This window comes from Bos indicus x Bos taurus, chromosome 29 (assembly GCF_003369695.1).
Source record: "Bos indicus x Bos taurus breed Angus x Brahman F1 hybrid chromosome 29, Bos_hybrid_MaternalHap_v2.0, whole genome shotgun sequence".
In the NCBI taxonomy this organism is placed as follows: Eukaryota; Metazoa; Chordata; class Mammalia; order Artiodactyla; family Bovidae; genus Bos; species Bos indicus x Bos taurus.
This window is the reverse complement of record NC_040104.1, coordinates 26101400-26113878: the sequence shown is the minus strand read 5'-3', so window position 1 is coordinate 26113878 and position 12479 is coordinate 26101400. Positions and strand designations below refer to the sequence as shown.

Below are 12479 nucleotides of genomic sequence, written 5' to 3'. Positions count from 1 at the left end.
ATTTGGTCCAGGCCTGAAAAGACCGCCATGTCTATGGGTTTGTCTTAGTTTGGGCTCTTCCATGCTCTATCCGTCACCTCAGACACAACAGGACAAAGGGCTGACCTCGGTAAAAGCCCAGAAGAGTCTCACCAGACACAGCTGATGGCACGTGGTAGCACCCCTGAGCAAAGGCTAAAAAACTGCCTGTGCAGGGCCCACGACATCCTCAGGTGAACAGCATGTCCAGAAATAGGAATCCTCTTCCACTCCTTATCCCCCATGGGGAACCCTCTCACCTTTCAAGACTCACCCAGTTATTCCTAAAGCTCCCCTTGTCCTGGAGTGGAACAGTCCACCATGTACCACGCATAGATGTCTATGGGAACAGCACTATTCCAGTGTTCAGATGGTTCTCCGGTCTCCTGCCCACTCATCACTGAGCTCCCTGAGGACAGGGATCCCATCTCCTTCACCTGGGTACTCACGAGGCCTTGCTCAGCGCCTGGCATCGGTGGGCACTTTGTGAGCCTCTGCTGATTGACGGGCTAAAAGCACTCAGGGCCATGCCCACCGTGATTCTGCACCAAGGCCCCAGGGCATTCTCTAGTCCATAGGCCACAGTTACACGCTTTCACTTCCACATTCTCTGGGGAGAGAGCAGAACCTGAAGCTGAGCCTGGAGGGCAGGAATTCGAGAGTGGAGCTCCAGGTAGCCTGGTGGGTCAGGAGGAAAGGAATAGGAGAAGAGGAGGGGGTGCCCCACCTGCAAAATCGAAGCTCTCATGCAGGCCCACTGATTAATGAAATGATTTGCCCCTTGAAAGCTGAAATAGCACCCATTTCCCCTGCTCTGAAGCAAACCTGATTCTGGCTCCATTATTTAAGGCCCCTGAAGATGCTCTGTTCTCTTAGGGTGGAAGAACATTAGCTCTACACAATCACAGCTACCTTCCCAGCAGGTACGCTCCCCAAATCTCCTCTCCGTGTCATCTTCCTTTGGTCAACATGAGGCTCTCCATACGCATTGCCTTCTGGTCTCCTCCAAATAGGCAACATTTAGCAAACAACAAATCTTTATCACTGACCGCCCTAACTGGGAAGCCTTACTGGGAGTTTGACCTTCTAAGAATCTAGAAATGGTGGCCCATCCACTATGCTATATTCCCCAGTGGTGCTTCCCACGGGTAGGATGCACGTGCCCACACGGGTGTACACAGAGCGTCCTACCGGCCGGAACGACGCCCGTGCTTATGTGTAAGCTGCACGGAGCGTGTGCCCGAGGCGAGTGCTGCCTGCGGGATCTGTCATTGTGATGTAGGTGAAAGGACAGGGCCCCTGGAGCCCTTATCCTCATCTTCCTCACTTCCCACGGGATGGAGGGGCTGCGGCACAGGTTCTGACATTTCCCTGGACTCGCATCCTGTCTGCTGAACTACCCTCTGCCACTTTGACCACCAGACCTGGTCTGCCGCCCCACCTCTAAGCTGGAGCTAATTATCATAGACAATTTTAGAATTTCATATTCCAGTGTTCTTAAAAAAAAAACACACAGTCCATGAAAAAAAACAAAACAAAAACCCAAGACTTCCACAGCTGAAAGAGTTATAGAGAAACCACAAAACTGTTGGTGCAATGTGGCACGGATACATATTTACTAAGTTGGCACAGAAGAATCCAAGGTGACGGGTATGACCTCTGAAGCTTGAAAGTAGACTTTAACAACAAACATCTCAGATAGAAGGTACAGAAAATACAGATGGACCGAACACAAGAAAAGGTTCACGAGGTTCACCGGCCAGGTCCACATCTGCATTACCGTGGACTGGAACAAAGGCATCCATTTCTACCCCAGAGGGAAATACTGCATCTCTTTCATGGGATGCTCTGACTGCATATGTAAAATGCCTGCACTAAAATTAAGTCTTCTATCTTCCAAATTTTCTCAATTATTAATACACCAGACAGCTGCAGTAGCTCTAGCAAAAATAGCAGCCAAGCTTTCCCACAAGTCAAAACAGCCATGAGATGTCTGCACGGGGACTTTCCTACGTGAGGACTGGCTGCTCTCTGGGCCAAACAAGAAGAAACACAGTCTCCAGTGGAACAACAGAAAAAGAGAAACTTGTTTTAGAATTTAACATGAAAAATGACAGCCCTTCTTCCCACCCCTACCAGAGACATTCACTTCTCTTTATAACAAGGAACTGTGTGTGTGAAAAAAAAAAAGTTGACTGAAAAGCTATCAGTCCACTCATTGGGATAACAATTCAGAAAATTAAACAGCTAACCCAAGGAATGCCAATCACTTCAGTGTATTCTGGAATGAAACTATCCAATCGTGCCTACTCAACAGGAGCAGGGTGAGGTGAGAAAAACAAATTACGTCTGTTTTTTTTTTTTTTTTTTTAAGATTTTTGGAAGCAAAATTAACATCCAGAAAAAAAAAAAACAAACCTGTCCTTCAGTTGCCACCTTCATATTTTAAACAAGTATCACAGTGTCATCTTAAAAGACTTCTGTGAATACATTTTTTGTGGAAATACATTTGAAAAGCACTGCAAAGGGGAAAACTGAGTACTCGGAGTATCACCATTCAATGGTCTCTGAACTCAACAGTGATCATGAATTTTAAGTCAAAGATTTATGTGTAGAACATGAAACAAGAATAAAATAGATTTCAAAAGATTTTTTAAAGCTATAATATCAGAGCTTAAGCATATCACACCAGAGGGAATGTCACTTGTCACGGTCACGTTGCGCGTGGTCTGGATGTGATCAAACATTTCACACTGCCTGTCACAGTTCTGATTTCACATCATTCTAACCTCTAAAGGCAACCAGAACACATGCCCCAGTTTCTGGGTCATATGATCCCATCACTCTGTGCCCCAGCACCACACACAAACAGAAAAGGTTGTAGGTCCTTGAGGAAAAAGCAAAGAGTCCTAGCGGCCCAAGTTCTAAACAAGGATATGTTTGCACCAGTTCTGTATAACTTGTTTCTAAGAACAAGGACCATATTTCATTTTCCCTGTCTCACGACCTACGTAAAAATCACAGTTATTTTTCAGTAAATGCCAACAAATGTCAGAGAGGCAAACCATGGTTATTTGGAAATGGCTGTTAGTTTATTAATATAATCCCCCAGAGTAAAGCTCGTGGTGTGAATGTTTTCAAGACAGCCACTATCATTTAGAGGCGGGGCTTACTAACCTAACACAGACACTCACTGCCCGTGTATCACTTACCATTTGCGATCTGTTCTTCGGACAGCCATTGATGTCTTCGATCTTCTCATTTGCTGAAAAAAGAAACACGGGTCAGAAAAACAAATTAATTATCACAGACACTGCAAGCAGGGATGTTCAGGACCCTTGAGGCCAGGCAAATCCTAAGGCCCATTCTGGGATTTGTCCAACCAGCACAGGCATGTGAAATACTGAGACGCTTCTAGCAAGCTTCAGGACTTAACTCATCGAGCTGCTGTCCTCCAGGGACAGCTGGGGCAAGGTCGCCGTCATCTAAGGCAGAGACAACTGCACTGGCGACAGTCTTGGAGTGATGGGGCAGGGTGGAAATGTTTGCACGCTGGGAAATGGACTGAGCTATGACTGTGCTCTAGGCTCTGAAAAGGCAACTGCAACTTCCCCACAGAAGATGGGGTGCTTCAGAGTGAGATCCATGTAGCCACACTGCAGCTCCTGGGGACAAAAGGCACAGATGGTAGCCTCTCACTCCATGTTTAGCCAGAAATATTAAGGTTGCTTTTGCCTGTCCTGATCCTATTCCCAAAGTGGATCTTATTCCCATTGGGATCCTACTCCCAATGGAAAAACAAGAGAGTGAGACTTTAAAAATGACACATCCATGCCATTTAGTATGTCCAGATTAAATCTGGAACATATTCTATTGAAGTCAAGAGAGCGCCGACCTACTTAGAGAAGTGATAGAAGAGACTGAACTGCATGAGCTGGAAATCAAATAAAAACAAGGAAGAAAGGCCCAGCTGTCCATGGTGAATTTCCTCCTCAGGCTAAAGGAACCCTTGTAAGATACAGCCGAGGACACCTGGGTTCGCAACTGCAGTGCTACAAGAAAGGCAGTATGTATAGAGGTTTGGAGGCAAAGATACCCCAGTTTGAAGCCCAACTTTACAGCTTCTGAGCTGTGTGATCTTAGCCATGTAATACAACCTCTCTGTTGCATTGCCTCACCTATAAAATTGAGTTGGCTCATCTGCAGAATTGAGCTAATACTACGTACTTTCCAGGAGGAGCTGTGAAAAGAAGATTATATGATGCCAGTAAAACGCTTAGTGCAGTTCCTGGCACGGTGAGAGTTCTGTGCATGGTTGTTGTCGTTCAGTTGCTCAGTTGTGTCTGACTCTTTGCGACCCCATGGACTGTAGCCCACCAGGCTCCTCTTTGTCCACGGGATTTCTCAGGCAAGAATATTGGAGTGGGCTGCCATTTCCTTCTCCGGGGGATCTTCCTGACCCAGGGACTGAACCCAGGTCTCCTGCATTGAGAGTTGGATTCTTTACCTCTGAGCCACCTGGGAAGCCCTCTTTGTATGGTAGCAATCATTAATCCAAGTATACATACTCTTTATCATCTGTGTAAAAATACATAAAATAAAATTTTCCTTTTTGATCTTTCCATCTGAGTTTAACCCAGAAACCTAGCTAGGACTTCACAGTAAAGGACAACAGATTTGCGTTCTCTGAAGACTTTTTAAGATTCTTTCCCAATCCCACATCCCCTTACATGTCACCACCCCAGCAGGATAAGGCCCCCTAGGTCTCTCTGCTCTCCCAGCACCCTGGAAACTGCCTCTATGCTGCTTTTAGCCACCTAATGTGTAACTCCTTTTCTAGCCTCCCCCAGCTATGCAGACAGGTAGATTTCGTTTTTCACACTTGTATCCTTACAGCTCAGTAAGTGCTTGCAAAATTTATATATATCACATCCAATTTTAATGACTGTAACATCTAAAACTTCATGAAAAGACATTTTAAAAAAGCATCTGAAAAGCATAACAGAAACAGTTTCCCACGACACTAAGGTTTTAGAACACCTGTACTTAAATATAGTTCACTGTTATCTCCATTGGGTTTATTTTTTCCTCCAGCATTTCTACCTTGAGAGAGGAGTAAAAAATAAGAAAGCAAGCTAGTGGCAGGACATTATTTAAAAACCTAGTTGCCAGAGACAGGCTGGTTAGTATATATTCAGCCTCATCTACCCCTTCTTTAGAATTTGCCCAGAGTAATAGATATTTAGGCCTATGACCCATCTGGGAAGACTTTGGTCTTCCGGGAGCCACTTGAGTTTTCTTAGCTCTTAAGAACACTGGGATAGGCATTTTAGGAAGCTTCTTCCACCTGGTTTTCCCTCCTCCCCAAAGAGGTGCCATAAAGCCTTTAAAAAGCACATAAAAGATGCCCAATGAATGGGATGACTCACAGATATTTGTTATTCAGTTCACCAGAAAATACAGTCAGCCAGAAGGCATCACTAGCATGTAAGTTCCACAGAACCAAGGACTTTCATTTTGCTTTGGTTTCTGCTATAAGCCCAGAGCCTAATGCAGTGCCTGGCGCATAGTAGCCACTCAACATGTATTTGTTGAGAGGAACTAAGGACTATTCTGAATATTTCAATGAATCGAAGTTTTACTGCCTATTCTGAGGCAGCTGCCCCTTCACTTGTGTGTATATAAATGTATGTCCTGAAGGTGGAAAAAAAAGAAAGCTCCTTGACACCTGGCACTCCTTCATACACTGGAAATTATGGTAGGCTAGCACTCTGACCTTGGATTTTGATATACAACACTGGAAGAATAAATATATGGCTTTTGAGAATCAAGGCCACTCCAGGTATCTTCCAGTTGGACACTCGTGATGGCCAAAGTTATAAGTCATTGGGTTCCAATCAATACCCAGCTCATTGATGCTCATTAAAGTGAAGGATGGATAACTGTAATCCTGAGAAGTCATTTTAAGGATCATTTATATACCTTTGACTTCCCTGGTGGCTCAGATGGTAAAGCATCTGCCTATAATGCGGGAGACCCGGGTTCAATCCCTGGGTCAGGAAGGTCTCCTGGAGAAGGGAATGGCAACCCACTCCAGTATTCTTGCCGCACCCCCAACCCCACCAAAAAAGGGGCTCAAAGTAATATTTTGGGCTTCCCTGGTGGCTCAGAGGTTAAAGCGCCTGCCTGCAATGTGGGAGACCTGGGTTTGATCCCTGTGTCGGGAAGATCCCCTGGAGAAGGCAATGGCAACCCACTCCAGTATTCTTGCCTGGAGAATCCCAGGGATGGGGGAGCCTAGTAGGCTGCCGTCTATGGGGTCGCACAGAATCGGACACGACTGAAGAGACTTAGCAGCAGCAGCAGCAAAGAAGACCCACTCCAGTACTCTTGCCTAGAAAATCCCAAGGACAGAGGAGCGTGGTGGGCTGTAGTCCATGGTGTTGCAAAGAGTTGGACACGACTGAGCAACTTCACTCTCACTTTTCACTTTCATGCATTGGAGAAGGAAATGGCAACCCACTGCACTGTTCTTGCCTGGAGAATCCCAGGGATGGTGGAGCCTGGTGGGCTGCTATCTACGGGGTTGCACAGAGTCAGACATGACTGAAGCAACTTAGCAGCAGCAAAGAAGACATGGGAAGAGGTCAAATGACTCAACCCAAACTCAAAATAAATACTTAATAAAAATTGCAAAAGCCCAGACCTCCTAGTTACCAATTTCATGTAATATAAATACTTCTCCTTTAAATTCTCAAGAATTTCTGTGAAAGTGAAAGTGTGAAAGTCACTCAGTCAAGTCCGAATCTTTGCAACCCCATGGACTATACAGTCCATGTAATTCTCCAGGCCAGAATACTGGAGTAGATAGCCTTTCCCTTCCCCAAGGGATCTTCCCAACCCAGGGATAGAACCCAGCTCTTCTGCATTGCAGGTAGATTCTTTACCAGCTGAGCCACCAGGGAAGTCCATCAAGAATTTCTGCAGTGGTCATAAATACTTAAAGCAATAATAGAAGCTCTCATTGTGCTGGTAAGAAGAAGAGCTTGGTCTTCAGAGCTGAATTTACTAACTCAGCATAGGGGGTCTTTGGCTACAGCCCCAAAGTAGAAAACCAAAGAAGCAAAGCCATGTCCCCCAAAGTCCTCATTAAAGTCATTAAAACTGGCATGCTGAAGTGCCAGTGGTATTTATTCCAGCAAGCTCTAATATGCGGACCTGTCTGCACGCAAGGTGACAAGTTAGTCATTGGAAAGCATCAGTGCACTTTAAGAAGTATGGAATCAAGCTCGTCACTTCTCAAAAGACCTCCTGGGAAGAGTTCAGAGCATTTCAGGAGCCCAAGCATCTATGCTTGGCACCTATGTATGTTCAGGGCAGTTGGCCATCCTGCCAATGTCCAGAAAGAGAAACCGCCTGCCCTCACTGAAAGGTGTATGACTTACCCAAGGTCATGCCATGGTAGCAGGTCAAAAACAGAAAGTAGAGTCCCGCAGATTGTGTGAACTTCCTGGTTGTGCTCAGAGGCAGCCCAAATGGTGGTCGAGAATGAGCTGCTATCAGCCCTCGTCACCTCTGATGGGAATCTCTTCCCCTCCGTCTTGGCTTCCTCCTTCTCTCCAAGCCTCTTTTGTTTATCCTGTTTCCCTCTCTCTCTTCTGTCCTCTCTTCCTCCCGCCCCCCTTCTCTCCTTTGCTCACTCCAACCCCTTCTGGCATCCTCCCTGAGTGACAGCAATGTAAGCAGAGGGAGGGAGGCCTGTCTCTCCCTCTTGATTCATGCTGTTTATCCTGGCCTCGTAAACCTTTCTAATAACTCACGGACATGGCACCGTTGATGGGCTGGCAGGCAACTGCCGGCTTTGGGCAGCTCAGGACTCAAGAAGATAATCATACTAATAAGAGGCTGAACACAGACACTCAACCCTCAGTCACCAGAGCAAGGGCAGCAAGAGGCAGCAGCAGAGGGTTCATTTTCTGCCCAACGGGTAGAAGCCAATGATGCAAAAGTGTGGGCCCCAAGGTATCCCACTATCTGGGAAGAGGGGGATGGATAAATAGAAGGCTAGGGCCTAGGACCTATCTGAGCTCGATGAAGACTTAGTTAGGAGTAGCATCTGTGAAGAGCATTGAAGGTTTTCCTTCACATAAAACATCTTCGTTTTCAAAGGATTCCAACTCTCCACCATCAGAACTAGCTGAGGAAAAGGTTAGATTCCCCAACCTGAAAGTCGAGTCTTCAACCACTGGCTTTGTTCCTGGGTTAGCCCTGTACCTTGCCTTACTTGCCTTGTTGAGTGTCTGGCTCTCTACCCTCCAGGATCTCTGCACACTATTCCCTCTACCAGGAAAGCCCTCCCTGACCACTTCACCCAGCTAACTCCCAGTTTGAGGTCTTGGCTTATAGATACATTCCTTGATGAAACGTTCCTTGATTCCCTCCTTGCTAACCCAGCATCTCCTTTCCCTAATCATGGGTCAGGCCTCACAGCACATGAGCCCTTTATCATTATGCACAATCTTCCTCCCTCCTAGATCTAGAAGAGGCTGTGACTTAAAAGGACAATCTCTCTGCCTGCAAGTTTTGATGGACCTTTATGTAGGTGAGTTCTTTTCAATTATTTTAAAATAACTTCAAACCTTCAGAAAAGTTACAGGAACAGTACAGAGAATTTCCTATAACATCATCCATTCTCATTTTCTCCCTTCCTCTCTCACACCCTCCTTCTGTCTATAGGTAGTCATTATTTTTCCTGAATCATTTTAGTGTAGGCTCAGTTGTGTCTGACTCCTTTACAACCCTGTGGACTGAAGCTCACCAAGCTCCTCTGTCCATGGAATTTTCCAGGCAAGAAAACTGGACTGGATTGCCATTTCCTACTCCAGGAGATCTTCCCAGGGACCAAACACGTGAACCTTGTGTCTCCTGCATTGGCAGGCAGATTCTTTATCACTGAGCCACCTGGGAAGCCCTGGTGGCTCAGACAGTAAAGAACCTGCCTGCAATGCAGAAGACCCCAGTTTGATCCCTGGGGTTGGAAAGATCCCCTGGAGAAGGGAATGAATGACTACCCATTCCAGTTTTCTTGCCTGGAGAATTCCATGGACAGAGGAGCCTGGCGGGCTACAGTCCACGGGGTCACAGAGAGTCACACATGACTGAAGCAACTGACACACACCCTGGGAAGCCCTAGTGTAGCCTCCAAGGGTCATATCCCTTATTCTTGGTGTGTACTTCCAAAGGACAACGATATTTTTTTGCGGTACGATTCTAAATTTCAGAAAATTTAACATTGCTCTAATTCCAATATTCCAATTTAGTCAATTGACTCAAAAATGTCCTTTACTGCGTTTTATTCCCCCGAATGGGATCCAGTCCAGCATCATGCAGTGCATTTAGCTGTCAGGTCTCTTTAGTGTCCTTTCTTCTTAAACAATTTCTCAGCCACATTTTTTTGTCCTTCACAGCACTAACATTTTGGAACAATTCAGGCGGTTTTTTTTTTTTTTTTTCCAATAGAATGTTCCACAATTTGGGTTTATCTGAGAGTCCTTGTGATGGGCTTCAGGCTTTCTAACCCCTGAGTACAATACAACGTGAAGTGATGTTGCAATCTTTCTGAGGTATCCTATCAGGAAGCACATGACATCCAGCTGCTTCTCATCAGGGATGTAGTCTGGTCACCTGGTCATGACACCTGATTCTCCCATGTGGTAACTATATTTCCCTTTGCAACTAATACAGCATCCGTGAAGAGCCACGTTGAGACCACGCACACAGCTGCTCTCCATCAAACGCTCTCCCTTGGATTTCAGCTCCCACTGGTGATTCTTGCCTTAACGAACGTTTACCATCACAGCTGCAACTCCTTCTCCTTTCATCAGCCAGCATTCTCCTGTTGAGGCCTCTCTTCTCTTCCATTGATATATCATCTGTTTATTTATCTAGCAGCATATAGATTTGTACACTCCTATTTTATTCCATGGGTATAATCCACAATCAGATCAGATCAGTCGCTCAGTCGTGTCCGACTCTTTGCGACCCCATGAATCTCAGCACACCAGGCCTCCCTGTCCATCACCAACTCCCGGAGTTCACTCAGACTCATGTCCATCGAGTCAGTGATGCCATCCAGCCATCTCATCCTCTGTCATCCCCTTCTCCTCCTGCCCCCAATCCCTCCCAGCATCAAAGTCTTTTCCAATGAGTCATCTCTTCCCATGAGGTGGCCAAAGTACTGGAGTTTCAGCTTTAGCATCATTCCTTCCAAAGAAATCCCAGGGCTGATCTCCCTCAGAATGGACTGGTTGGATTTCCTTGCAGTCCAAGGGACTCTCAAGAGTCTTCTCCAACACCACAGTTCAAAAGCATCAATTTTTCGGCGCTCAGCCTTCTTCACAGTCCAACTCTAATCCACAATGGCCCTCAGTTATACTGATGCTCTAGTTGTCTCAAATCAGATTGCTCTTTGTAGCCCTGGAGTGTAGAACCAGCACTTGCAGGGAGATACTACCATGGAGGGGGCAGATTTTGACTTAATGAAAGAAGAGCTTTTAAAAGACTCTAACTCTCCATCATTAGAACTAGCTGTGGAGGTAGTTAGTTGCCCATCCTAGGAAGCATTTAATAGAGTCTGCTGACTACTTTTCCTAGAAGCAATTCATACATCAGGTTGAGGCTTTTAAAAGCTCAGAGGTTAAAGCATCTGCCTGGAATGCGGGAGACCTGGGTTCGATCCCTGGGTCGGGAAGATCCCCTGGAGAAGGAAATGGCAATCCACTCCAGAACTCTTGTCTGGAGAATCCCATGGCGGGAGGAGCCTGGTAGGCTACAGTCCATGGGGTCGTAAAGAGTCGGACACGACTGAGCAACTTCACTCACTCACTCACTTCCAAACCTTAGAGTTGCAGCCCATCCTGGAAAGGAGGAGGGTGACAAAGAGGTGAGAGGAATACTCAGGAGAACACTACACACTGAGAAGGGGAAACATCCAGGCCGCCTGTGGGAAACAAGCCAACGCAGGCTTAGGGAAGCCATGGCTGCAGTGAGCGACACTCTCATCCCTAAACTAATCAGCTCAGCTTCTTGTGAACATCACTGCACACCAGACACCATGTTCAGTGCTGTGAACCCAGGAAGGAAGATGACTCAGAGCCAGACCTATGGAGAGCCAGGCCCAATACAGCAGTCAGTGGGATGACAAAGGAGGGTCCCCTCCAGCTCTGCCTGGGAGAGAGCTAGGTAGGGGATCAGAGGGAAACTGACTTTTCAAGAATCAGTAGGAGGAGGTCTCCAGCCAAAGAGCAACTGTAACCACTGGACTTCTGTTCAGCACAAGATGGAGTCTCTAGGACTCCAATTCTGGGAATTGGTGGTATTAACTTGAGCCTTTGAAATCACAGTCTAGTAGCTCAGGCTCAGAGAGGTCATTGTCTTGGGGATTCATCTCATCAGAATAGATTCAGGGAAGCATCCTCCTGAGCAATGATAAAAACTGTGCTAGCTTACATTTCCATGGAGAAGGCCTGGGTTCAATCCCTGGGTCAGGAAGATCCCCTTGAGAAGGAAATGGCAACCCACTCCAGTGATCTTGCTTGGAAAATCCCAGGGACGGAGGAGCCTGGTGGGCTGCCGTCTATGGGGTTGCACAGAGTTGGACACGACTTAAGTGACTTAGCAGCAGCAGCAGCTTACATCTCCATAGCTTATATTTCCACAGCACTACGCTTAGTAAGTTCGCCATACACATTCACCAACTCTGGGCCCTGACACACATAACTGGTCTATCATGACACACCCTGACATTGATTCCAAGGCCTCTTCATCTTTCTACACATACCTTTCGAGGCAGTGGCTACCAAGTCCTATCCAGAAACACTTCACAGTATCCAAGCACGTTTCACGTCTGATGTCTACTTTACACTTCACAAGATTGCCACAAGATCAGACAAAGCAGGTATGAAAGTGAAAGTCACTCAGTCACTTCCGACTCTTTGCGACCTCATGGACTATACAGTCCACAGAATTCTCCAGGCCAGAATATGGGAGTGGGTAGCCTTTCCCTTCTCCAGGGGATCTTCCCAACCCAGGAATCGAACTGGGATCTCCTGAATGGCAAGCAGATTCTTTACCAACTGAGCTATCAGCGAAGCCCAAAAGCAGGCATGGCTGTGCCTATTTTATTTCACTTGTTTTAATTGCTTTTTAAAAATCATTTTTTCCCCTTTGGCCGCACCACATAATATGCGGGATCTTAGTTCCCCAATCAGGGATTGCAGTCCTGCTCCCTGCAGTGGAATCACAGAGTCCTAACCACTGGACCACAGGGGGATTCCATGTGTCCATTTTAAAGATGGGGAAACAGGTAGCAGAGTCCATGTTCAGAGACCCATGTCTCAAAGAACTGAGAGGGTCTTCTAGGAGATGGGAGTGGCCTCAACAATCTGAGCAAGCTTGACCCT

General features: G+C 46.4%; 1 protein-coding gene across 10 annotated transcripts in view; it reads right to left on the bottom strand.

Annotated features, from left to right (window-relative positions):
* The window catches only part of NAV2 (neuron navigator 2), a 796404-nt gene that overhangs the window by 274538 nt on the left and 509387 nt on the right, over window positions 1-12479 (bottom strand). For all 10 annotated transcript variants that reach the window (XM_027531913.1, XM_027531909.1, XM_027531911.1 and 7 more), the window contains one exon: window positions 3231-3283. In XM_027531913.1, the coding sequence (XP_027387714.1) occupies window positions 3231-3283 (53 nt within the window). The remainder of the gene's footprint in view (window positions 1-3230; window positions 3284-12479) is intronic.